General features: G+C 58.7%; 2 protein-coding genes across 2 annotated transcripts; one reads left to right on the top strand and one right to left on the bottom strand.

The window, feature by feature from the left end:
• Window positions 1–310: 310 nt before the first annotated feature.
• LOC138684026 (maestro heat-like repeat-containing protein family member 7) lies at window positions 311–13203 on the bottom strand. Its single transcript, XM_069777776.1, has 19 exons — window positions 11850–13203; window positions 11521–11618; window positions 11246–11332; window positions 10780–10884; window positions 9455–9620; window positions 7570–7679; window positions 6974–7123; window positions 6622–6776; window positions 6383–6527; window positions 5459–5646; window positions 5233–5370; window positions 4816–4930; window positions 4374–4508; window positions 3851–4027; window positions 3022–3177; window positions 1806–1907; window positions 1278–1380; window positions 882–941; window positions 311–614 (listed from the first exon to the last, which is right to left on the bottom strand). The coding sequence occupies exons 1-19, from the start codon at window positions 11995–11997 to the stop codon at window positions 469–471; spliced, it is 2484 nt and encodes an 827-aa protein (XP_069633877.1). The 5' UTR covers window positions 11998–13203; the 3' UTR covers window positions 311–468.
• A 789-nt stretch (window positions 13204–13992) lies between these two features.
• On the top strand, window positions 13993–16534 carry LOC138684024 (RIMS-binding protein 3C-like). Its single transcript, XM_069777774.1, has one exon. The coding sequence runs from the start codon at window positions 13993–13995 to the stop codon at window positions 16066–16068; it is 2076 nt and encodes a 691-aa protein (XP_069633875.1). The 3' UTR covers window positions 16069–16534.
• Window positions 16535–24798: the final 8264 nt, after the last annotated feature.

The following is a 24798-nucleotide window of genomic DNA, read 5'->3' as shown; positions in this document are numbered from 1 at the left end:
TCTCAGGAGGGGAAGGTTGGGCTATAGCTTCCCTCCTCCTCCCCTCTGGGTTTTGTGGTCTCCAGCAGTGCTGCTAGGGCTTTGGTGCAAGGACACCCTGGGTCAGCGCGTGCTGTGCTGCCATGAGCTACTGGGAAGTCGGGGTGCCGGGCAGCTCTCCAGGCAATCCCGATTTCTCCAGGGTCTGCCATTTCCCCTTCACCCTCTGCATCCCTAAAGAAAAATATTTGCACAGGGGGTGAGCAAACATGCTTCTTTTGGGGGAAAGCCCAAACAAGAGGTAAAATTGTTGTAAAACAAGACTGGGGCCAGGGTGTGCCGAGAGATGAGCTGTCCTGCAGGCAGCAGTAGAGGCCAGGAATGATGCTGTCTGCTCAGCATGCTCATGTCCTGTGTGAAGGACACCATGGGACTGGGCTGGTTGTTCCAGCTTTATTTCCATGCAGCCATTTTCCCCAGGAGAGACCTTCACTTCTCCCTGTCTCTGCAGAGCCCACAGCACAATCTTCGTAGGGACCATCCTGATGTTGGCTGCCGAGGTGCCAGGATCAGCAAGGTCTGAGTTGCCAGGGAACGAACTGAGGACTCTGCATCATTCACCAAGGGCTGGAGGGCTGCAACAGAACGAAGGACAGCAGTGGTGAAACCCCGCTGTCCGCAGAGACCCTCCCATGCCAGCCCCATCTGTCTCTTTCCCTGGCCAGGAGGAGCAGGTGGGACCAATGGATCATCAGCTGGAAGCTGCTGCTCAGAAATGCCTCTGACACGTTCCTCTACCCCTGAAGCATTTTCCTGGAGCAGGACAAGGCATAGCAACACCCTGCCCAGGCTCTGTCCCCTGCCCCACCAGCCCGAGCCAGCATAGCACTGCCCCTACTCACCCCTGCACATATCCTGTAGCTCCTCCTCATTTCGGTCCCTCAGGTGCCGTGCACCAAGCCCTAGGCACAGAGCTCCCATCAGACCTCCCACTCGCCAGCATGTTGCTGGCAGCGCAGCCCCTGGCCCTGCCAGCTCAGCTGCACGCCCTCCTCCCCCTCAGCAGGGCTGACCCCAGGGAAGGAGACTACCCGAGGGCAGTGGGACTGAGCAAGGCTGCCACCAAGCCCACCTACGTGGGCAGGGGTGGGTGAGGGAGGCACAGAGCCCCTGTCTGCCCAGGCCCTGGATGGGGCAGCCGAGGCTCTGGCAGCCACAGGGCTGCTTCTTGCTGCCAGTGCAGTGGCAGGGACTGGGGCCAGGCTGTCAGAAGAGGGACCCTGGGGGCTGGGGCTCACCAATGAATCTGATGGCCTCCACTCTCAAGGTGGCCTGAGCGTCCTTCAGGTATGGCAGGCTGTGATGCAGGTATTCTTCCATCCTCCTCCTGTCCTGCACCAGCTGGAGAGAGCACAAGGTCACAGGGCTAGCACAGACCATTCCCAGCCGGCCAGACCAGTGCCTCTTCCCATCACCCTCCTTCCTCCCCAGGCCATTCCTTTCTTCCAGCCAGGAGCCCTGTGGGGCTGAAGTTCAGGGAGAGCCACAGGCAGAGGGGGCCCGGAAGTACTGAGGCCCCTCCGTCCTGCTGCCAGGGCCCAGGTGGGCCAGGGTCTCCTTCAGCACCCAGGGGTGGGAGCGGAGAGGGACCTGGAGGAGAAGCCCTGGGGGCTCTATACTTGAGGGACAGGAAGGAGGATGCAGCTCCAGGCTGTGGGTTCCAGTCTGGAGCAGGGCCGGTGAGCAACAGCTGCACAGTCCACACCCCGGGCACATGGGGCATCCCTTGTCCAGCCTGGGCCCTGGGGCTTTGGGGTTGTCCTCACCAAGGTCTCTCCAATCCTCCACGTCTGCTTTGTCTGGGCCAGTTGCTTGAGCTTTTTCCTCTTCAGGAGGTCTGCACAAGTGAGGAGGGCTTCCCCAGAGGCCTGCAAAGCAGCAGAAGCTGGGAGATGGCACCACAGCTTGAGAAGGAGACCTGGCATCCCCCTCCTCTTGGCAAGGCTGCGAGCTGTTCCCAGCTTGTTATGGGAAGAGGCTGCTGCGGACAGAGTCTGAACTGGGTTTAATGGCCAAGGCACGGACATGGGGCAGCCAACACCTCACGCACCGCACTCTGCCAGCCAGCAGAATAGACATCCGCAAGAGCTGCTGAGCTGCTGCTAGGGCTGGGGGCAGAGTGAAGGGTAAGGGAGGTGTGGGCCCATGGCTGCAGGCCATGAGAGTAGCAGTCCCATAGACACCAGGGCAGGAGGGAGGCAGCAGCACCTCACGTGGGCAGCCCCCAGCAGGACGCTTGGCTCCCCAGCCAGGGCTGCCCCAGCTCCTTTAGGCTGAGGCTCCAGCTGGGTTGATCCTGGGATGTATGACCAGTATTCCTCTGACCGTACCTCCCTTCCCACCACTCTCCTCACTCCAGGCTGGGGAACAAGCTGGTTCTCCACTCCTCTGCACAGACCAAGTTCCCTGGCCTGACGCAGGGTGATCTCTGTGAGCAGTGCTTCAATCCTGCTCTTAGGGAGCTACCCGAAACATCTGGGGGTCTCTTGGGCACAGCCCTTGGGGGACAGGGATTGGGGCTCATCGAAGTCCTGGCCTCTGACACCTGCAGGGACAGCTGGGAAGCCTGTAGGGACCTGTGTGTTCGGTGGCCACGGGCTGCTGCCCAGCCCTGCTGGACCATGTAGGGCAGGTCTGGGAAATGTCCATGCCAGCTTCTCCTCACGTGCTCGTGCTGGCTCTGCAGGGACCCTTCCTTCCTCTGGGCTGTGCTGGGGGAGGCTGAATGGGGGCAGCAGGGCTGGGAGGGGACCCCAGCACCCTGGCCACCTCTGCAGCAGGAGGCTCGGGGGGAGGAGGAAGGCAGTGGTGGGACTGGTGCAGGGGATGAGGGGAGCTCTACCCTGTCCTCAGTGACTTGGGCAGTGCAACCCCGAGGTTACACATATTCCCAGAGTACGACTGCCAGCAGCCATCACCCCCGATGCCCAGGCCAGCGCTGTGACCCCTCCCCCTGTCACTGTTCAGCTTTGAAATCTGTACCTTGGCCACACTCCCAGTCTGGTCATTCATATGGAAGAAGAGCGGGACCAGGACCCTCTGGATTTTCTTCTTCATCCGTCTCTTGTCTCTCCCCACCACAGTCTCCATCATGTCTCTGAAGAGGCAGATGGAGAGCTCTCGCAGCTGGCTGGACTCCTGGTAGGAAGGAAGACGGGGGATTTCAGCAACAGCCTCTCCCTGCCCACGGTGATCAAGGGCATTAGGGTGGTGGATGTGAGGGGAGATGCTCCAGGGTCAGATTCTGCACAGAGGAGCTGTGGGCCAGATCTGCAGCTGGGGCTGAAGGGCCCCGGGCAATGGTCCCCATCAAAGGCCACACAAGAGGTTTCTGTCAGGTGGTGCTGTGCCTCCAAGTGCTCTCCCAGCCCTCCAGCATTCACCACCAGCTATGTCAGAGCAGCACTCCCCGGGGATGGGCTGAGGAGGACACCAGGCTGCCCCTCAGCAATGCCTGCAGGACACACACTGCAGGCTCAACCTCAGCTCCCTGCCACAGTGCCTGGGGAGAACGTCTGGTCTTGCCTGACAGCGCATCTGGGGGAGCCCTCGTGGCTCCGAGCAGCTCTTGGGCTGCTGGTGCTTTGCACAGGGGCGAGCCCCAGCGCAGGGGGATCGGGTCACCCAGAGGCATCCACCTGCCAAGGAGAAGCTGTACTGGGCTGCAGAGCCCAGAAGCCATCCCATGAGAGCCCAGGGGCGTGAGGAGGGAAGCAGCCCTGCCCAAGTCCTGCCTGCAGGGCTGGGCTGGAGGGCAGCTGTCCTTGCAGAGTACCCATCTGTGGGGCTCAGGCTCCCACAGCAGCCTTACGTCATCGATGAGTGGCAGGAGCTTCCCTGCCAGCTGCAGAGTGATGTGGCTGGCCTCCTTCCTCTTCATGTGTCTCAGCAGGTTTCTGAAGACAAGCAAGGCCTTCATCTTGATATCTGTGTCACCATTGTTCAGAGTCCTCAGGATGTCGCTCAGCAGGATATGCATTTCTCTTGCCTGTATGAAGCACAGGATTTCTGTTATGGTGAAGCACTGGAAGACCACCCTGGCAAAAATGCTGTGTTCACTGAGCACCAGCCTCCCATCCAGCTTCCTGGCAGGTGGCACAGGAATCGCTGCAGCAGCCTGCTCTCTGGTGGTGGCCACATGTGTGCTGATGGGGACGAGGGAGAGCAGGGGTAGGGAAGGGAAGGCAGGACAGCAAAGGCTCGATGTCCCCTGCTCAGCCACCCCCTTTTCTGACACCCACCTCCTTACTCTCAGCCAGACCCAAGCCACTGCGTTACCCACTGCCCCAGCCCCAGGCTGCCAACATGGCTTCACTTGACTATGCCTTGCTCACCATCTCAGGTTTTTCTGACAGTGTGATGATACCTCTGAATACCAGCGCTTGTGTTATGTGGCATGGATACGTCATATACGACTGGAGGAGGACCAGGTCACTCAAATCCTTTTTAAGGTCATCGCAGGCCAGCAGCTGAAACAAAGACAGCAGCGAGAGACTGGCAGAGCCTGCAGGACTCCCCGCACTGTGCCGCTCCTGGTTCCCACTGCCAGCTCAGGACATGGGGGCCTGACGTAGCCCATCCTGGGGGAAGCTCTGCCTGTGGACATGCCGGTGGTTGTGAGTGCTACCCCAGCAGAAATGGGTCGAGGCCAGAGGTACTGACAATGGACCGCCTCTGTCCCAGCTCCGGTGACTGTCATCCCACCCTGCAGCCGTGTCGGCAAAAGGGCAGGGTTCAGAAGCATCTCAGAGAGGCACTGCTTGTCACCAGGCCTACCTCAACGTAGAAAGTCATGGCAAAAGTTATCTGGAATTCCTTCCTACAGCCAAGAATCCCTTGCAGATGCTGGAACATGGAGGATCGCTGATCAACTGGGCTCTTACTCATCTCTCTAGAAAGGGAAAGAAAAGCACCACTGGGATGGAGCAGGGCAGGCAAAGCCTTGCTGGGATTGCACTGCCCAGCCTAGTCACGACGCCCCAGGCCAGGACGTGCGTTTGCACTCAGCTACAGCTTCTACACAACTTGCTCACAGCACCCTGGTCTTTCCCCAAGCAAGGAACGCCCTTTCCAGTCTGACCGCTCTGTCACGAGCACTGCGGCTGCAGCCTTGTGCCTTGGCACACTGGGGACCCTCTCTCAGCCACGACGGGTGGCGTTGCGGAGGCACTGCTGCCTGAAAGGGGCTCTCACCTGGCCAGCAAGCTGATTCCTCTGTGGTGGGTCTCAGTTCCGAGAAGCATGTCCCAGCCGCCCTCCTTCTGGATGCTCAGGACATGCTCTTCATAGCCAGCAGCACAGAGCAGAGCTTTAATGGCCTCCACTGCAAACCTGCATGCAGAGTGAAGTCCAGTCACAGACAGAGCATGTGCCCTGGCCGAGGGCCCAGGGGAATGGCAGGGGAAGGGGGATGGAGCACCTGAAAGGGCTGGGTTGATTGGCCTGATGCCATTCGCTGTATGTCCAGAAAATCTCCGTGGTGTGTTGTAGGAGCTCTGCAGTGTATGAAATCTGGAAGACCAGGCCCATGAAGACCTTGGCGAAGAGTGCTTTTAGTTTCTCCTGGCAGATGGGCTGCTGGATGAGCTTGTACAGGACCTTGGTTGCCTGTGGAATACACACAGTGACAACTCACTGCAAAGACATTGCTGTTGCACTGCCAAAGCCCTCGGGCAGCACATGGGGTTTGGCTCAGGCACTGGCCCGGGCCACAGAGACTCTGATGGAGACTGCAACCTGGCTTCCAGGCCAAGGCCAAGACCCAGCAGCCCCGGGGGCTCAGCTCTTGCTTTTGACGTGGGCACCACAAGCCTCCTGGGGCTAGCATGGCCTGCCTTTTGTACCCTGCAGACCCTCCTGGGTTTCCAGGCTCAGGCCTTGCAGCCTGTGCAGACTCTGCCATAGCCAAGCCCCTGCCCCAGCCCCAGCCTTTGCCCGGACTCTGGCTTCTGCCCCAGCCCTGACCCCAGCACCTCTCTGCCCCTGCCCCAGTCTGCACCCCTGCCCTTGTCTGGGAGCAGCCCCTGCCCCAACTCTTGCCCCTGCCCCAGGTTTCCAGTCTGCAGAGCAGGGCACAGGGATGCAGGCAGCAGGGAAGCAGAGTGCTGCCGGGGCAGGGGCAGACTTCGTGTTTGTGCACCGGGGCCCCAGCAGCACGGGGCAGCCCTGCGTGGCTGGCACAGGGGAGCCTGGTGCTGGGCAGGTGCCTGCTGGCCCTAAGGGCCTGTGTCCCTAAGTCCGGGAGGAGGTGGCTGCTTGGGGGCAGACAGGAGGGGCTGTGTCTGTTGTTCTGGGGAGGCATGAACAGCCCTGAAGGTGAGCAAGACCTGCTCTGGTCACTCACAGCTGAGGGAAGGCCGTGCATGTCCTCTGTGGAGTTGAACTGCCCTTGCGGTAGCTGGTCCTGGATCACACTGAGCAGCTCATTGCAGATCATCTCCCAGGTGCTGGGCAGGGAGACCATCACCTCCCACATGGCCAGGGCAGTGCTGCAAGCCAGAGCGTTCTGTTAGCAGGGCAGCCTCAGCCACCGCGCCGTGCCTGGGCTATGGAACAAGCCCCCAGGGTTGTCGGGGCTGGTACCTGTCGCATGATGGAGTGATCTTCAACAGGCTCATGACCGTATCCTTGGGGCGCCATTTGATCAGCAGGAAAAGGAGTGATTCCAGGCTGTGCCGGGCTGTCACTGTGCAGATGAACTCCATGTTTCTGTGGACAGACTCCAAGATCTTTCGTGCCTGGAAGGGACACAGGTGAGGATGGTGCTGCCGCTGGAGTGCAACCATCTCCTCAGCTGCCACTGAAACTGCTGCCCTTCCCATCCCTCTCTGCTGGCTTGAAATGGATGGCTTCAGGTGCCCAAGACACCCGGGCTTGGGAGGGAAAATGCCTGAAAGGTCTCATGGGCAGCAAAATCCCGCTGCAGGCTGCTTACATCTATCAGCCAGGAGGCAGGGTCTCTCATGGCCATGTAGAGCAAGCTGCAGGCCACCTGCTTGTCACAGATGCTGGAGTCTCTCATGGCGTCAATGGCTGTGAGGACCACGTCTGTCCTCTCAGAAGGCTGGAGGTATATGCCAAACACCTACGGGAAGAAGGAAGGGAGGGAAGACGTCGCGCTGAGTGCCCTGATTGTGCTGCGTAGCTGAGCTGTGCGAGCAGCTCTGCTGAGAGATGCCCAGCAGTGCTGGCACCATTGCCCACAGGAAAGCTGGAAACAGGGGCTGCAGTCACTGCAGGGCAGAGGATGAGAACAGAGGGCCCTCAGGGTGAGGGAGCAGGGCTGGGGTCATGGGCACAGCACGCTGGCCCGACAGAGAACCAGGGCTCACTGGTGGCCAGGAGCACTGGAGCTGCTGCTGGGACACTGGAGTGCCACCCTCAGGTAGTCCCTGCTCAGGGACAGCAGGAACCCTCTCTCACCAGGGAGAGCGAGGCCATGCCAGTCCCGCTGATTCTGGATCCTTTTGTTCACTCAGGTCTCCTGCTGATGCCATGGACAAGAGTCACAGTAAGGGAGGAGCTCATTACCATAGCAATGTCACTGCTGTCACAGTGCCAAGAAAGCCAGGAAGCGCTCTCAGCTTCCCATTCCCTCTGGAGCTGTGGATGCTCTGGATTATGTTTTGATAGCGTCCTGCCTAAACGGGGGGAAGAAAACACAGAACAGTTGGTAGGACGTAGGATCTTTGCCAACAAGCTTACCAAACGGTGAAAAGAGCTTGAAGCTAGGAATGGGCGAGGAGGGAGGTTACAACCTACAGTCAAGGGAAGGAAGTGGACAGGGCTGTAAAGCAAAGGGTGACGAGTGATGGGAACAAGAGGGACCTCAGGAATGATGGAGAAGGATTAGACGCACCTGCCTCAAGCATATGTATACAAATGCTCACAGCCCGGGAAACTCTAAGGAACTAGAGTTCTGCATGCAGTTGCACAAGTAAAACACAGTTGGAATAACTGAGACGTGGGAGATGGCTCACACAGCTGGAGTGCTGCGGTGGATGGATACAAGCTCTTCTGGACAGATGAGGAAGATGAGAAGGGGGGATTGCCTCCTATATGAAGGAGCACCTCAGATATATGGGACAACCAACAGTCTGGGAGAGACCGTGTGGGTCAGAAGCAGAGGATTTGCTCGCAATGTGTTAGGACACAAGCAGTTAAAGAGATTTCTGGAGGGCATCAGGGAGACCTTCTTTCTACAGGCACTGGAGGGAGCAACCACTGTGTTGCACAGCTGAATCTGTTGTTCACTAACACAGAAAAATTGTTTTGTGACATGGTAATCATGGCTGTAGGGGCCATGAAATAGTGGGGTTCCAGTCCCGAGAGGAGTGAGGAAGGAGAGCAGCAGAGAACAGTTCCTGGACTTCAGGTGAGCATTCAGCTTCTTCAGCTGGGCTCCTATGGGAACCAGCTGTGAAGGGCAAAGGAGGTCAGGGAAGCTGGTAGACTACCAAAGGACAGCGACCTCCATGCACAAGATGGTCCGCCCCAACACTTGGGCAAGTGAGCAGACATGTCAGGAGACTGGCCTGGCTAAGCTGGCAACTCCTGGCAGAGCTCCAACACAAAAAGGCAGTATGTGGGAAGTGGAAGGGTTCAGAGGAGAGAACTGCCAGTGGTGGGTAAGAACTGGGTCAGGGATTACTGACAGAACCCAGTCCACATAAGAACTCATTGTAGATGAGTGCCTGAGACTAGTCAGGTGTCAGAACTGACTGATGCCCTTGCAAGGCTGCTTCCTTTCATCCTAAAAGGTCATGGAGATGAGGTCCCAACAGCTGGGGAAAGGCAACTATTGCAGCCATAGGGAAAGGTGATGAGAAACACCATGGCTTTACCAATGGTAAATCATTCCTGGCCAACCTGGCTGTCTTCTGTGATAAAATGACTTTTTATCTTTGAAGAGGGGAAATTGCTTCTTAGGCTGCAGAGAAGTGGTGGAGCTTAATGGAACTTTCTAGTCCGAAGCAGGACAGAAACTCTAGGATGGGCAACCATTGCAGCAGGAAGTTTTTCAGTCCCCTGCTAACCAGGGCAGCTGTGGAACCACTGCTTCAAGGGAGGTAACAGTCCTGGATGAGGTCTGTGAGGTACCCGCATTTTTAAAGCAGCACACATGTCTACAGCACGAGCATTGGCTATTTCTCACAAGGCAAGAGCTAAGGGACCCCAGAGAGGTGCGTGGCTATCACCTTATCCATGTCCTCTTGTTTCTGCACACACTACCCTGATGCTGGGTTGTGTGGGCCCTGCAGCTGATGCAGCACAGCTGCTCCCCTACTCTGGCATTGGGAGGGTTTCTTGTTCCTTCCTCTAGCTGAGGAAAATGGATGAGGTGGCATGGTGCTTTGCTTGGCCTTGCTTTGGCCTCTCTGCCCAGAAGGACCCAACTTGTCGTTGTTTCTCTTACTTCTTTGTTGCAGGGTGAACTTGTAGAGGTATTGAAGAGCATTTGCAGCTGCAAAGCGGATCGTCTGGTTGTTGGGAGCACAGCACAGGATGAGACGTCCCACCACCCTGCCCAGGTCCTGGAAAAGCTTCTCTTCACCAAGGTGATGGTTACCAGAGACACCGACCTGAGGGAGGGAGGAAGCACTGGTAGCGGGGCTACAGCATGGCAGCTGGGGCCAAACCCTTTAGCCCAAGAGCTGGTGCAGGGCTGGGTGCTGCCGCAGGCAGAGCTCTTGCAGGATCTGCCCAGCCCTGCACCCAGCAGGGATCAGAGGGCTGTAAAGGTGCGTGCCCCAGCCCCTGCACGCTGCCAGCTCTTCCGCCCAGCGCAGGGGCACCTCTCAGCAGCCCCTGACCCAGCGCAGCAGCTGTGGCAAGGGGAGAGCAGAGCCTGAAGGGAATGCAATGCAGCAGTAGCAGGATGGGTAAGTAACAGCTGTCCCAAGCAGGAACAGCCTCCCCTGCAGCCCCACTGTTTCTGCTGCCTTTCCCTGCTCTCCAGCCCACAGCCCAGGCTCCTCTGCCTCAGGCCCAGGCTCCCTTGCCAGCTCCTGTTGCTTCTGCCCAGCAGACGCAGCCCACAGCTCTGGCTGGCTGTCTCCCCTCACTGCTTTCTCACTCCATCCCAGGCTGCAGCTGAAGGATTTTGACCACTGGGCCTTTCAGCCCACAGGATGGAGGTGCTGACATGAGGACTGGGACCTGACGTCTCCCCCATCCTGCCCTCCCATCACCACCACCACCACTCCTCCTCCCTCCCACAGCCTGCGGAGTGCCCCTGCCTCCGTGAGCTCCACTCCCCGTTTTGGCCACATCAAGCCACCTGCCCTCTGCTCCTGCCCAGCTCCTCTGCTCCCCCCGGCACAGGTGGGCAGCACCTGCAGGACAGCAGCACGTGTCCTGGGGCTGACGCCTGGGCATGTGGCAGGCAGTGGGGAGGTGGCTGCAGGGAAGGGGACGTGCCAGAGAGCCCTGTGGGCCCTGAACCCCTATGCTGCTGGGCAGCAGCCCAGGGCTGCCAGGCCAGGCATCACATCATGCTCCAGGACAGCTCTGACTTGGGCAGGCTGGGCAGCAGAGCTGGCTCCTGCCCTAGAGAAGAGGGGCCAGAGAGAAGCCTATAGAGACGGGGGAGAAGATGTCCTACTCAAGAGAGCACCTTGCTGAGTCCCCTAGCCCGTGCCCAGACTTCCCTCCAAGGAAGCCCTGAACCACAGACTATCCTGGGACGCTGGGAAGGGGTGATGGGGTGACTGGAGGTTGTCTGGACCTCAGGCTCCTTACCCTCACAGAGGAAGGGCTGACAAATGATCTGATCAGCCAGTCAATGATGTTCACAGCCTTCTCACGTTCGTCTGGCCTCTGGGACTCTGTGAAGGGCAGCAGGACCTGCGAGAAGAAAAGCCGATGCTCTGCCCTGGGCTCTGGCAGCTGTTCCAGGAGTGGCAGCTCTGCTAAGTGCCTGGCAGGGATCGGAGCACTTGCCAAGGCTTCCCGGGAACAGCAGCAAAGCCTGTCACTGGTTTCACGTCCCTAGAGCCCCTCCCAGCCCCAGGCAAGAGTCGCCACACCCATCTGCCATGTCCAGGGAGGTAGCCAGAGTCTGTTCCCACTGCAGCCTCCGCTCCTTTCTATGCTGTTTTCCAAAAGTGGCCTTCTGTACCCCTCAAGGTGCAGAGGACTTTGGGGCAGAAACCTCCCTTGGGGGTTTGTACTAGGGAAGCTGTGACCTGCTCTGGAAATGCCAGACCTGCAAGAAATTCTGCTGCTCCAAGAAGCTGGAGGATGAAGGGTTGAATAGAAAATCCTTCAGCCAGTTGTCCAGAATGCTCAGGTCCTGCAAAGAGAAGAGAAGGTTGTGGGGCTCCTTCATGGATCCCTCCTACCCACAGGAACTTGGTGTCTTTTTTCTGTTTTTTGCCCCCAGCTTTGCACACACAGCAGCCCTCCAGGAAGTGATCTTTGAGCATGGGAGGAGCTGGAAGGAGATGCAGGCCCAAGACAGATGGCAGTCTCTGTAGGTACCTCTCCTGAGTCTTTGAGAGAGTCCTTGACGTTCTCTTGGATGTCTTTCTCCTCACTTGGTGGCAGATCCAGATGGATGCAGGAATCAGACTTGGGATCTGATAAAGCAAGGCGGGAGGGTGAGCTGAAGGTGCTGGCAGGAGAGATTAAACAGCGATACCCTGCGTCTAGCCACATGCCAGCTCCCGAGGACAAAGCAAGCCCTGGGCTGGTGGTCTGAAACAGGGGACTGACATCGTATTTCTCCCATGCTGGTCAGGCCTGGGATGGGCCCAGCAGCCGGCTGCCATGCAGAAGCACCGCAAAGCAGCAAAACGTCCCTCACTCACCAGTCTGCAGCAGCGGGACCATGCACACCTCATCAGAGCTCAGTGGAAGGCTGTCTTTCTCTTCCTTTGCCTCCCAGGCCAGCTGGGGCTGGCTGGGGGGTCTCTGCTCAATCCTGGGGAAGGAGGAGAGGCCATGTGGGGTGGGCATGGGGCAAGGCCATGTCGCCTGGCCCCAACTCTGCACTGCCTGCAGGGAGAGCCTGGGGGGCCAATGGGGCTGTGCAGGAACCGGGAGATGCGTGGGACAGGCTTTTCAAGGAGCAGCAAATCTGGGGATGGAGGTTTGTGGGCAGGCTGTGAATATTCACAGCCTCACAGGGGGCTGGGCAGAGGCTCATGCCAGAGAAATCACAAAGGGCTTTCATGTTCCTGCACATTTCCCCCCACAGGGTGCCCACCCAGCCCCAGCCCCTCTCTCTTACCCATGTTGGGGACTAGGCAACTTCACGGAATTGCCTTGGTCCCGCGGGGATGCCGGGGGTGGCGGGGAAAGACGAGACATCACTCAGGGCTCCTTGCCAGCCCTGTGCTCCTGCCCTATCCCGTTGCCGTCCTCCTGGACACTGAAGGGCCGGAGCCACACTGGCACTAGGCAGCACCCACAGTGTCACAGAGGAAGTCACAAAGGGCTCCATTGTCACCTGCCACCCGGGCTGTGCGTGTCCACTAGCACGTCCACGCTGTGGCATATAAGCTACACATGAGCACAGCATGTGCAGGCACCCACCGTGCTGCATGCAGAAGCTCCTTGGCTTGAACATCTAGGAAGAGGATCTTTGCATTTGGGAGGAGACAGCATAAAGGAGGGGACGCAGTCCCCACAATACCATCACTGGTGCAGCAGCTCATGATTCTGCGGCCATCTACACCAGCCTCAAGCTTTGCCTTCCTGACAGGGTCAGGCACATTCATTCCCTGTCATCTTGCCAAACACCCTGTCACTTTACATTCTTGCCCCCTGCTGCAAGTAGAGGAGGAGCAAACATCCCACTGCTAGTGTAGGCTGCAAAACCTGAACTGTAGATTTCTCTCAGTCCTTTTCCAGACCCTCCTCCTATATTTAAGATGGAAAAGTTGTAGCTTGGTCTCTTCTACACCTCTACTTCCTATAGAGCTCTGGTTTTCATTTTCCAAATGGTGGGGGTGGGACAGAGCCACCCTCAGCAAGATGTGGGGTGCCCAGGCAAAGTGGGGCAAGAGACAGAGAGACATAAATGGTACAAGATCCGAAGTCACAAGAGGCAACACAGGCACAGGGTACAGGGCTTATACACCACGTGGGGGTGCTGCCAGCCAGGGGGACCTGCAAAATGGGCAGAGGAACCAATTGGGGGTCACTAAAGGCACCTGCCAAGTCCTGGGGAGGAACAACCCTGTGCTCTCAAGTGAGCTGGGGGGGGCGACCAGCTGCAAGGCAGCTTAGCAGGACAAGGTCTGGGAAAGATGGCTGAAAAAAACCTGTTGTCTTTGGCCATGATATCGCCTGTTACCATTCGCTTTCGAGCATTTGTACACGCGACCCCGCCCGTGCAAACATGCTTAATGCATCTTTATTATCTGAGTTTGCACAATTTTGCTGCCGCTTTGCCGCTTTCAGCCAGTTTGGCCTGGTTTCTTCTAGCAGCAAACCCACTTCTACGGAAGAGGTCAGTTGGTCAAGTTCTCTTGCCCATGTCTCCGGAGACATCTTTGTCTTTTGGCATTTTCTTACGTAAAATGCCGCACCCCTCCTTTGTGAGCAGGGGCCAGGACATGCCATAGAGGGCCATGCTGCCCCACCCCTCATTGTGAGCAGGGGCCAGGACATGCCATAGAAGGCCATGCTGCCCCACCCCTCATTGTGAGCAGGGGCCAGGACATGCCATAGAAGGCCATGCTGCCCCACCCCTCATTGTGAGCAGGGGCCAGGACATGCCATAGAAGGCCATGCTGCCCCACCCCTCATTGTGAGCAGGGGACCAGGACAGGTATATAAGGCCACGCTCAGCCACCCGGGCCGTGGCAGTTGCTGTCTTTGCTTCTGCACAGGGAAGGGAGGCAGCAGCGGCAACGGGGTCAGGGGGCTGCCGCCCCTCGCAGACCCAGGGAACGCAACCTTTGGCAGGTCAGTGACCTTTGGCAGCAGCGCTTGGTGGCCGACGCCATGGCGCGGGGCGTTGCGGGACGGGGGCCGGTGGCGCGCAGCCACCCCCTGCCCCGCCGGGGCCCGGCGCAAGCCCCCGGCAGCCTTGCGCAGAAGGAGGAGCAGAGGCGGGAGCGGGAAGCGCGACAGGCTGAGCTGGAGGAAGAGCGGCTCCGCACCCAAGAGCTGCGCCGCTGCTTCGCTGCCGAAACCCGGGAGCTGAAGGCGGCCCTGGAGAGGGAGCGGCAGCTCCTGGCAGAGCGGCTCCGATCTGAGTGGGAGCAGCGACAGGCTCAGGAGGCGCGGCGGCTGCAGGAGCTGAACCAGCGGCAGCGGGTGGCAGAGACCCGCCAGCTGCTGCGCTGGAAGGAGGCTGAGCTCCGCGAGGGACAGGAGCTGCTGCGGCAGGCATGTACTGCCGCCGTTGACCAGACGCGGGACCTGCAGCGGCAGCTGGCCGAGGAGATGGTGAGGCCCAGCAGGAGCGGCAGGGAGGCCCGAAGCAAGCTCCAGGACGTCCTCAGCAAGCTACAGTGGGAGACGGATGGCTACCAGCCCGCCCGCATCCGCCACCTCCAGAACCAGCTGCAGCTGGAGAGGAGACTCTTCCTCAAATACATCCTGCAGCGGTTCGAGGGCGAGCTGCCTGCCTCCCCCTGCACGGCCCAGCCCGAAGGCCCTCCTGGGCACCAGGGCCATCAGGAGACGCAGAGCTCCTGCTCCTCTGGCAGAGAAGGGCCCCAGGCCCCGGCGGCACCCCAGGAAAGACCGCCGGAAAGCCGCAGCGCTGGGCAGCAAACAACGTGCAAGGCTGTGGCAGATGCTCAGCTCCAGGTGCCGGAGGGGCAAGACCTGGTGCTCCTGAAGCAGAACAGCCGCCTGCGGCGCCTTCTAGAAGACCTGGAGAGGCAACAGAGTGCCCTTGAGATGGAGAACCGCCTCCTGAAAAAGGAAGGCTCTCCAGAAGCGCGCAAGAAGGCAGAGAGGCTGCAGCAGATAAATGCTCACCTAGCTGCCCTCGCCTCGCGGCTGGAAGAAAGATCCAGGCAACTGCAGGCGACCACTGTTTGCCTGATCAACACTCAAGTGCCACTGCCCATCCAAAGCCCCACCGAGGAACCGTGCACGGCATCGCTTCCTCAGCAGAGGGGTGGAGAAATGGGAGAGCCTGCTGGAGCTTTGCTGGCACAAGACAAGCAGCATGACTTCTCAGAGAAGGCAGCTGAGGAGCTTCAGGCCCAAGTGGCTGCAGGTGAAGAGGCCTCTGATCATGTGAGCGCCCACAGCCGAACCGGCGAGGAGTTAGAGGTGCAGCTCTCGGAGGTGACAAATGAAAACACCCGCCTGGCTGAAGAAAATGCTCGCCTCCGTGGGCAGATGGGTTTGACAGAACACGTTCGAGCTGAAAATGCCGACCTGAAAGGGCAACTGGCGCGAGTGGCAGCGGAGCGAGATGCTGCCATCCAAATGAAGGTCTGTCTTCAAACCCAGCTGGAAGAGGCAGAGCGCAAACTGGAAGCCATGAGAGAAATGGCAGAAAGGAGTCAACAGCTGGAGAAGGAACTTGAGGAGACAAAGTTAGCGCTCCAGAGGAAAGAAGAGCAAGGCAAGTGTTTGCCGAGGGCTCAGGCAGAAGCACACGGGGAACACCAAGAAACCCTGCAACTGTTTCGAGCCCAGCTGGTTTGGTATCAGAAGCTAAACGAGCAACACCAGCAGCTACTTCGGGAACTTGAATGGCTGGAAAGAGAAAGATCCAAGCGTATCATTTCCAGGCCGCGCCAGGCTAACGGGGCTGCAGACAAGGAGCCCATCCTCCTGGCGGCTATGAGAAAACAACCGGCGGAGCTGCGAGCATTCGTAGCTCGATACAGCTACGATCCGTTCAGTGGTCCCAATGAGCGGCCTGAACTAGAGCTTCCTCTAGTTGCTGGGCAATACGTGTACATCTTTGGAGACGTGGATGAAGACGGCTGGTACGTGGGAGAGCTGACCGACGGCACAAGAGGCTTCGTCCCCTCTAATCTTGTTGAAGAAGTTTCAGATGACGGACAACCTGATGACACCGGAGTCTGTCCAGAGACAAGTGATTGGTAGCAGGACACAGATGATGTCTGTCCTGTCTTCTTATATGTTCTTATTAAATCTTTTCCTAACGATCTCTCTGCACAACCTCACTCTCTATCCTGTGTGGATGTGTACTGAAAGGACTATGTGCCAGCTACTGGGGGGCTTGGCGTGGGTGGACTGGGTGCCAGCTACTGGAGTCAACCGGGGGGTGTAGGCACCCCTGGCTTGTGGTGCCAGCTACTGGCGTGGGTCCCAGTGCAGCCGGGCCCTGGCTGGGATATCAGGTGGGCAGAGGGTCTGTGCTGGGTGGCTGTGGGGTTCCTGCACCACGAATGTGTGAGTGCTGCACGTTTGCAGGGAGCACCAAGACGGACCAGTCAGCAAGTAGGCGACTCGTGGGGTGGGTCAGAGGGCCGGAATCCAGGCAGGGGTACTGGCAGGGCAGAGAGGCCGTGCCGGTACTCTGGGGATCCGTGAACATGCGTGTGCTTGTGAACGCACAGCGTGTTGTGTGTGTGCCTGCACTAGTGACCTCCTGTCTCTGGCAGCCCAAGAGGAGGAGGGGACATGGCTGTCTCTGTGTTTTGTGTGAGTCCTCCATGTGGGTACTGTTGACGGCAGCGCCTCGTCTGTGTGACTGGCCGTGTCAGTGTCCTCTCCGCAGGTGTGTCTGTGCGTGTGCATCTCTGGGATGCGTGCTCAGCTTCGCTAGAAGTTGCACCTGCAAGCGGAAAAGTGGCAGCTGCATCCCTCAGCCTGAGCAAAGGCTCCAGATCCCCAGGCACCGGGCTGGGCTCCAGCAGCCAGGCAGGACTGTACTGGTGGTACTGGTCTGGGCTCCAGGGGCACGGTGGGAGGGGTCCTTGGCTGCAGTGCCTGGAAGCGGTGGCCAGTCTTGACATCCCTTAACACTGTGGGTCTGTGGGATGCATGGGGGGATCTGAATCCTGCCTCATCCCCAGGGCTTCCAGCTGGGGATGAGATGTCTGCATTGCTTCAGCTGAATCCCCGCCCAGCCAGAGCGTTTAACCAACACCTCCCTGTCACTGCCTGTGTGTCCTTTTTGTTATGGGCCAAGAATATCCGTGCCCAGAGGGGAACATCTACACCTCTCATAGACATCTGTGCTCTGGTAGGACAAGCCATGCTTTTGGAATCGCTCTCTCTCCACTCTTTAGAGAGGGACAATTGGCGATTACTGCAGTCAGCTAAAAAGTCCATTCCCCAAGGGTGACTCCGCTGCCTTTCAGGAGCTGAGACATCTGCAGGGAGCCCAGGAGAGGCAGAGAAAGTGAAGCCTTGGGCTGGTCCTCTGCTCCTGAGCTGGGCCGGGCTCCTGGGACGGAGGGAGCTCCCAGCAAGTGGGCAGCGCTTTGTGAGAGACAGCTCTGCCCAGGAGCAGCTCCCCTGCGAAGCACAGCAGGGCTGAAGGCACTGCCTGCAGGTAGTGAGGGGAGACGAGCGAGGTAGAGAGAGGTCAGTGGGAGGACAGCTGAGCTCCCAGTGTGGGAGAAGTCTTCCCAGGACTTTACACGGTAAGGCTCCAGCTGCAGGGCAGTGCACATGTGTGAGTTTCCTGGAGGAGTCTCCAAAACCTGCCACGTCCAAAGCATCTGTCAGAACAACCCTCACAGTTTGTCCAGTTTGTAGGAAGACGTGCTGCTGAGCAAGGCTTCCCTGCTGCATTGTCAGAGGGACAGGGCACAATGGCTGCCTTCTCCCGGGTACGGCTGCAGAGCGTCAATGTGGTTTGTGACAAAAGAATGCATATCAAGAAAAGGGAGATAGTAGAGATACTAATGAACATTCTTTAGCATAAGTTGTATCAAACGTGTAGTGTCCAACCACGCAGAATCACTAGAAAAGGGTCAACTAGTGGACAAGTGAGGAAGACTATCAAAGACCACCAGAGGACCCCTGAAGATCACCAAAGATCTCGAGTGCGCCTGCGCCAAGGACATTTACGTATATGACTGAGTTCCTGGAATTCAGATGAATATGTTAGTTGTTTCCAGGAAAAATCGTGAATATGTATGTCCATTCTGTATATAATCTCAACTGTTGAAAGAATTGGTATGCACGATAGGTGGAACGATCCCCCGTGCATCCAGCGATGCAATGAAGAATGCCTGCTTTCTAAAACTCCAAAATTGAGTCTTAGAGAGTTTCTGAAGTGCCGACTTCTGGTAACACTTGAAAGGTCCCTTCCAAGCCAAACTATTCTATGATTCTAGAATTCTATTATGTGGCTTCTTGTGGCACTTTGCATGTTAACGAGGCCTTTGGTGCCAAGTTCCTGAACTGCAGATATTGAAAGAATGAACCAGCCTAGAAGGAAGCAAAAGGCTTCCTGAGGTCCATCCAAGTGTGGGGAGTGAAGGGGAGGACGAGAGGCAGGTCAGCTCATGGAGCATGTTGAGCACCGTCTAGCCACGCCACAGCAGAGGGCATTCCCCATCTCCCCGGGTGAGGCACGCGCACATGATGGAAACCTCTCCTTTGTTCAGAGTCCTTCAGTCACGTTCCCAGGGCAGACCTATTCCTCCTCCACCCACAGACATCAACGGCTTCCCATTTCTGGGTTCGCACATGGTTGGAAGGATGCGCTAAAACCCTCAACCGCCGCCTTGCTTCTTGCCGAGTTCCCTCCACCCTCTTTGGCATCCCTACGCGCTGCCAGTCACTGCCCAATCACTAACTGAGACGTTAAGAAGCTCTTAAGGCTTTCCATCTCATTGTCAGGGGATGACCACGTTTCTCCAGTCACCATTCATGCATGCTAAAAACCCCAGCTGAGGAAGCACATCTTGTGGAAGGGAGAACCTCCCCGAGGCCCCTTTGTGCTTCTTGAGGTCTAAGCAGCAGTGACAAGTGCGGACAGTGACCCCCCACCCCGGGCAGGCGGGGGAACCAGGCTGGAGGGAAAAGGCCTTCCCTGAACAGGTGGTTCTTGGTCATGTTTCTCTGCAGATCACCCGTGCCATCTCCGAGGTGGTGCTTGCCCTGAGGAGCACGGAGGAGCTCAGGCAACTGCTTCCCCACCTCCTTCCCAGCCTGCTCAGGTGGGCCAGTGAAATGCTGGGTGGGGAGAGGCAGCTTTTGCTCATGACCAGCTGGAAACAACTGCATGTGGAGAAGCCGTGCAGGTAAAGAGCCGAAGGGGCAGATGGAGGGGCTGGCTTCAGTTCCCCGTGCCAAGGCATGTGCCTTTGTGGGGCTGAGGGAGGGCTTGGCCTGCCCCACTTCCTAGATGTGGAAAGCGGTCGTCGTGGTTGGTTTTACTTCTGTTCCTTCGTGGAGAAACTCCAGCTCCCAGGCAGGAAGCTCTTACGCAGCTCATACTGCGGACGGCCGTCCTCTTGCCTCCTGCATCCCCTTGTGTGCACAATAGCATTGCACTCCCTCAACGGACCCCCGCTGGAGCAGTGACTCTTGCGGGCACTGGTGTCATTCTTGGCCAAAGGCTGGTGGGAAGAGGTATGAGGTGTTGGCCTTGGTTGACACCTAGCGTGGAGTCAGTCTAGAGGCGTGGCTTTTCTTCTGCTTCGGTGGGTCTGGGGCATGAAGAAAATGCCAGTGTCGTTAGCTGCAGTCTGGAAGGCTGTGAAGCGTCATCCCAGGGCTATTTAGCTCTGCTGCAGATCAGTCTTCCCCTAACCTGCTGCGATTTGAGAGTTCTTGGGGTTTCTGGCGGTGGTGCTGTTTGGACTTGTTTTGTTTGATTGGGTTTGTTTATTTTGCGCTTTGCTTCTTTTGCCAGGATTTTCCTTTCAGCTGTCGAGTTGATGCTGGGCAAATGCATGGCGCAGAAATGGACGCGGCTGCTCGTGAATCGGGGAGTGTGGGCTCGCCTGGAAGACCCCGTGGCTCACCCTGAGGGGGTGCGTCTCCTGACCAGGTAAGAGCCCCAGGGATGCATCTGGCCAACTCCTGCAGGGCTGTGCCCAGGGAAATGGCCGCTGGGACCCTCCCGGCGTGCCCGGGAAGCCGTCAGGAGCTGAAGAATAGTGTCTGCATCGGCGCAAGTGAATTTTGGAGGCCCGGCCTGTGGCCTTCCTGCGTAACTGTGTGTCCCTCGCTTGTGACCCCTGCGCAGCGTCCTGCTCAACGCTGGGCTCGTCTCCCGCTCTCTGGTGAAGAACCTCTTGCCGTGGCTGAATTCCTGCTCAGTTAAACTGCGGATGACAGCTACAGCTTTCTTTGCTGAGGTAAGGCAGGAGATGGGGAAGGAAGGGGTCAGAGGACTTTTACTGAGATACTGCTGCTTGGGATGTCTTTTTTTGTGGGAAGATCCCTGGCGAACGGGTCCCTGGAGCGGGGTGGCCAGGGGAGCACCTGGCCGGGACCAGGTCCCCACGGCGCTGCCTGTGGTGTTGTTCCAGATCTCTCGGGACCGCAGGACGACAGGGACCTCCGAGCGAGGCAGGCACTAGAGGAATCCCTCCGCAATACCTGGCCCCAGCCAGCACCACGGAGTTAATTAAAGCTCATCAAAAGACACCGAAAGGGGAGTGTATCTGTTCTTTCCCTGATAGCACCCCGGCGGTTGGTGAGACAACGTGTGGGTGACACCGAGGCTGGGGGCTGCCAGCTGTGGGGCCCCTCTCAGGTCTTCCCGGGCTGGGGACAATGGAGTCATGCCGGGACAGACCCCAGAGCAGGGGTCTCCCCGTGGGGTCCTGGGGCCTTGCCGTGCCCTCCCACTGCCCATGGGGATCCCCTCGCCACCCCTCCCACCGCGGCACGACCACCTCCAGCACCAGCCCGCGCTGGTGCAGGGAACAGCCCGGGAGAGCCCCGACCGTATCGCCACAGCAGGCTTCGCCCTCCCGGTGTCCCATCACGCTGGGACCCCCCACGGCACTGCCCAGTGACGCGCTGGGGGGAGTAGGGGGCACTGGGGGGAACCGAGGGGGTCACAGGAGGTTACAGGTGTGTGGGCAGGGGGCGGAAGGGGGGCACCGGGGGACGAGTGGGGAACGGCGGGGGGACATCAAGGGTCAGCAGTGGCACAGGGGCCGAGCAGAGGGACGGAGAGTAGCATCTGGCTGGCCCGTCGGACCCCTGCCCGTTAACCCAGGCCCCACTGGTGCTGTTCCTCACCCCCAGCGAGCCTCTGCACATCTGCAGGGGGCAGGGGCAGCTCCACACAGGGAGGCCACCAGCAGAGACGTGGTTTTGTCCCTTGGGCTGCTGTGCACGCTGGCCCGGCTGCGAGCCCACGTGAGCCTCAGCCCCCTGTCCCGCGGGTCCCACCACACGCGTGACCCAAACGGAACGCTCTGCAAAGTTCGCTCAAACGAAGCACGTGCTTCCGCCTTGCCCAGTCCTTCCTAAGGGTGTTCCTTGGTAAAGGTGAGGATGTAAGCGGGAATGGAGCCCCTTTCTGGGTTGAACAGCAGGCTGAGGGGGGCTCCTGCTGTGGCGGGGGCACCGGCAAGGGCCAAGCTGGCCAGTCTTCCTTCGTCCCGGTCTTCAGAGGTGGCAACCTCCTGCGTGCTCTGGGCTGGCACAGCCTTGCCCGTGAGCCAGAGGAAGTTTCCCTCTCGAGTCCGGAGTCCTGCCCCATACACGGCACCCGGGGGCAAAGGAACCAAGAGGTTCCCCTCCTTCGCAGCGTCCCCAGCGTCATCTGTAGCAGCGCGCCTATCCTTCGTAGTGCCCAGAGCCTCATGTTTCGGGCCGAAATCCTCGGTTTAGGGTCCAAACCCGCCTTTGATGACCCCCAGCCTTTCCTCAGGGCCCACAGCCCCATTCTGAGGCTCTCAGCCCTACAGGTGGAGTCCGTTGCCTGGCAACCTCCACCCAGCAGTCCCTGGGGAGTCAGTGGACCCAGGACAGCCAATCGCATTTGAGGAGGCGGGGGCAAGGCATGTGATGGATAGGTAACCCACCAGTCAAGGTTCGAGGCCTGCAGGAAAGGTGGCAAGAGGGGAAAAAGCTGGGCACCCTGCCTGTGTGTGGGGGGGTGTTGGTTGGAGGCGGGGCATGCCAGCTCCACCAATCACAGCTGGCAAGAGCAAAGCACAGATGACTGATGAGCCGCCTGACCCATCACTGGATGGGAGGAGCAATCTCATGCAGCCAATCGGAGGAAACATCGCCTCAGGGGAGGGCGGGCAGCACACCGCAGCAGGCGGCCAATCACAGAGAGCATCCCCTCAGGTGCACCTGGGCAGCCTGAGCCCTGGGGCCAGTCAGAGGCAGCCCTCAGGGAAGGGCGGGCCCCAAACCAGGGCACAGTGGCAGCCGAGGGGACCGATCCGAGGCAGCACCGCCTGAAGGGAGGAGACTGGCAGCCCTCCCCAGCTGTGCTGACCCATGGGAGAAGAAGGTGGGGCCTTCTCATGGGGCCAGGAGTTTCCTCTAGGCACCTGCAGTGCCGAGGGCTCCGGCAGTCCTGGGAGCTGAGTGTGCCAGGCGCAGGGCAAGCGGCTGAGCTGGGCGTTCTCCAACGGCAGGCGTTTGTACGAGGGGGGCTCGGAGGGAACCCGTCTTGCCCTCCCGCTGCAGGGGGTCGGGTCCGGGCACGCGTGAGCCCTGGCCCCCTGCACGTCGGGCTTTGCAGTGCCCTCAAATGGCCTGAGCCTCCTCCCAACCCCACAGAGCTGCTCAGACCTGCTGCTAACTCCTGTTTCCCCGCCGCTGACTTGCTGCTCGCAGGGATCGGGCGCGTTGCTTCAGCTGCATGTCCTGAAAGAAAGCAGAGGACCGAGAAGCCAGAGAGACAGGGAGAGAGGTCGCTGCAGAGTGGAGTCCCTGGAGATAAATGTCTTTGGGGGAGGCTTCTCATGTCAGGCCAGGCAAACAGATGAAACTGTGGAGTGGGAAGGCTCCCATAAGCAATAGCTCAAAGGGGTGAGCTCTGCCTGCTAGCTTGTTTTATTAGCTGGGACAACATCAACAGCAACCACGGCAGCTGCTGAAGACAGGCTATTTAGAGAGCATATTCTCCTCTGAGCAAATACAAGGCTAACTCTTGACACCCTGGTTCCCCCAGCAGCCCCCTCCTGCCTCACTCATGGGAGAGGAGCAAGCTGTGGGCCAGGTGAGGGGCTGGTGGGAAGCTTGTGACACTGGTCAGGAGGTGAGGACTAGCTCCCACAGGGGCACAGTGCCCCCAGGAGCCCCAGGCCAGCACGGCCCTACTCCTATGGCCGTGGTCCCCCAGGGCATGGCCAGGCTGCACTGTCCCACTGTGCCAGCCCACCTCCATGGGAGGTGAGGGGTTCCCAGGCTCTGCGTGTGCATGGAGGGCTGGGAGGGGGCCAGGCTCTTGGGGTGCTGGGACCCAGAGATTGGGCTGTGGCACGTTCCCTGCTCTGGGAGCAGAACAGGCACCATGGGCGACTCGCTCAGATGTGGCTGTCCCTGTTGCTGCTCTCAAAACTTCAGGCAGAAATCCCTCCAGAGGCCAGGACAAACCCCACCTCACGTGGGGTGTCTCCGCAATGGCCGGCAGATTTTCCTGCCTTCCCACCATGGTCTGGCCCCATCATGCTGAGCCCCAGGGAGCAGAGACAGGTGGGGGCCTTCCGGCAAGGAAGGAGGGCTGAGGGGAAGTCTGCTCATCCAAGGGCCGAAGGCTCTGGGACACATGGGGCCTTCCTCACCCATTGCACCTCAAGGTGAAGGGCGAGGGGCAGAGCACAGCTGGAGCTAGAGGAGCACAGCCGGAGCTGGGGCTGCCTGCCTAGTCCGGGGGTGGAGGGAGGAGAAGGTGTGGGGAGGGATGTCCATGACTGTTTCTGGGAATGCTGTCTCAGGCCCCAGCCTTCACCAGGGCCATGCCTCCCCGTGCCCCTTGCCTAAACTTCCCACCCCTTGTTATCGCTCACGACGCTGCCAGCTGGTTTCCAAGGCTGGGCCTGGCAGAGGAGGGAGGAGAGTTGTGGTCGACCCTTTTCGCTCCTCAGGCTGGAGAATGACATCCTTAGCTGAATCAAGAGGGCAGACGCGGAGAGAGGGATGATACTGAAACAAGGAGTTTGGAGAGCTGTCTAAGCGCAAGATCTGCAAGCAAGACTAAAGCAAGCCCTGCCTCTGGTGACTTGGCTTCCCAGGTCACTATGGGATGGAAGGGGACCTTCTGCTGAAGATCTCTCATGGACGGACGTCCCGACTGCAGACATGTAGAGCTCCTCCAAGGGGGTTACTCTGGGTGCCTCAGTGGAAGGCAGAGGTGGCCCTAGGCCTGAAAGACCAGCTGTACTGAGGTCTGGTGCCCTTGAGTGCTGCTGCCCATGGGATTCCCACCAAAAGTCCCCTGAAGAGGCAAGAATCTTCACCCGCTGTTTCATGGTCACTACAGCCAAGGCTGACAATGGTTTTTCCATCCCTGTGTCCCGATCCAATGTCGGGGAAGGTGTCGATATGATCCCAAGAGCAAGATTAAGACACAAGCAAGGTCAAATGCCGTATACCCAAAAGAGCTTTTATTATCAAAAGTAGAAAATAGTAGCGCTAGGATAGAATGGAAGAAAAGGCAGAAATTAAGCAAGCAGTCGGGATAGAGTTGCAAGAATAGTCACCACCATGGATCCAGCAGCATCCAGTTGGTCCTCAATCTTCAATTCTTTGGTGATGGGTGCACACCACGGCTTGTCTCCACGTTTTTTTTGTAGGGCATAGTCCGATGCACACGCATACATACTGTTCACGCACTGTTCATGCGCTGCAGGTTTCATCTATCACATGACCTTTGCGTGATCAATGCCAGAAACCAGTACCTTATCTCAAAGACTGCAGTTTCCATGA

The sequence above is a fragment of the Haliaeetus albicilla genome, unplaced genomic scaffold (genome assembly GCF_947461875.1).
Source record: "Haliaeetus albicilla unplaced genomic scaffold, bHalAlb1.1 scaffold_158, whole genome shotgun sequence".
In the NCBI taxonomy this organism is placed as follows: Eukaryota; Metazoa; Chordata; class Aves; order Accipitriformes; family Accipitridae; genus Haliaeetus; species Haliaeetus albicilla.
Note: the sequence above shows the minus strand (reverse complement) of the source record. Positions and strands in the feature narration are given on the sequence as shown.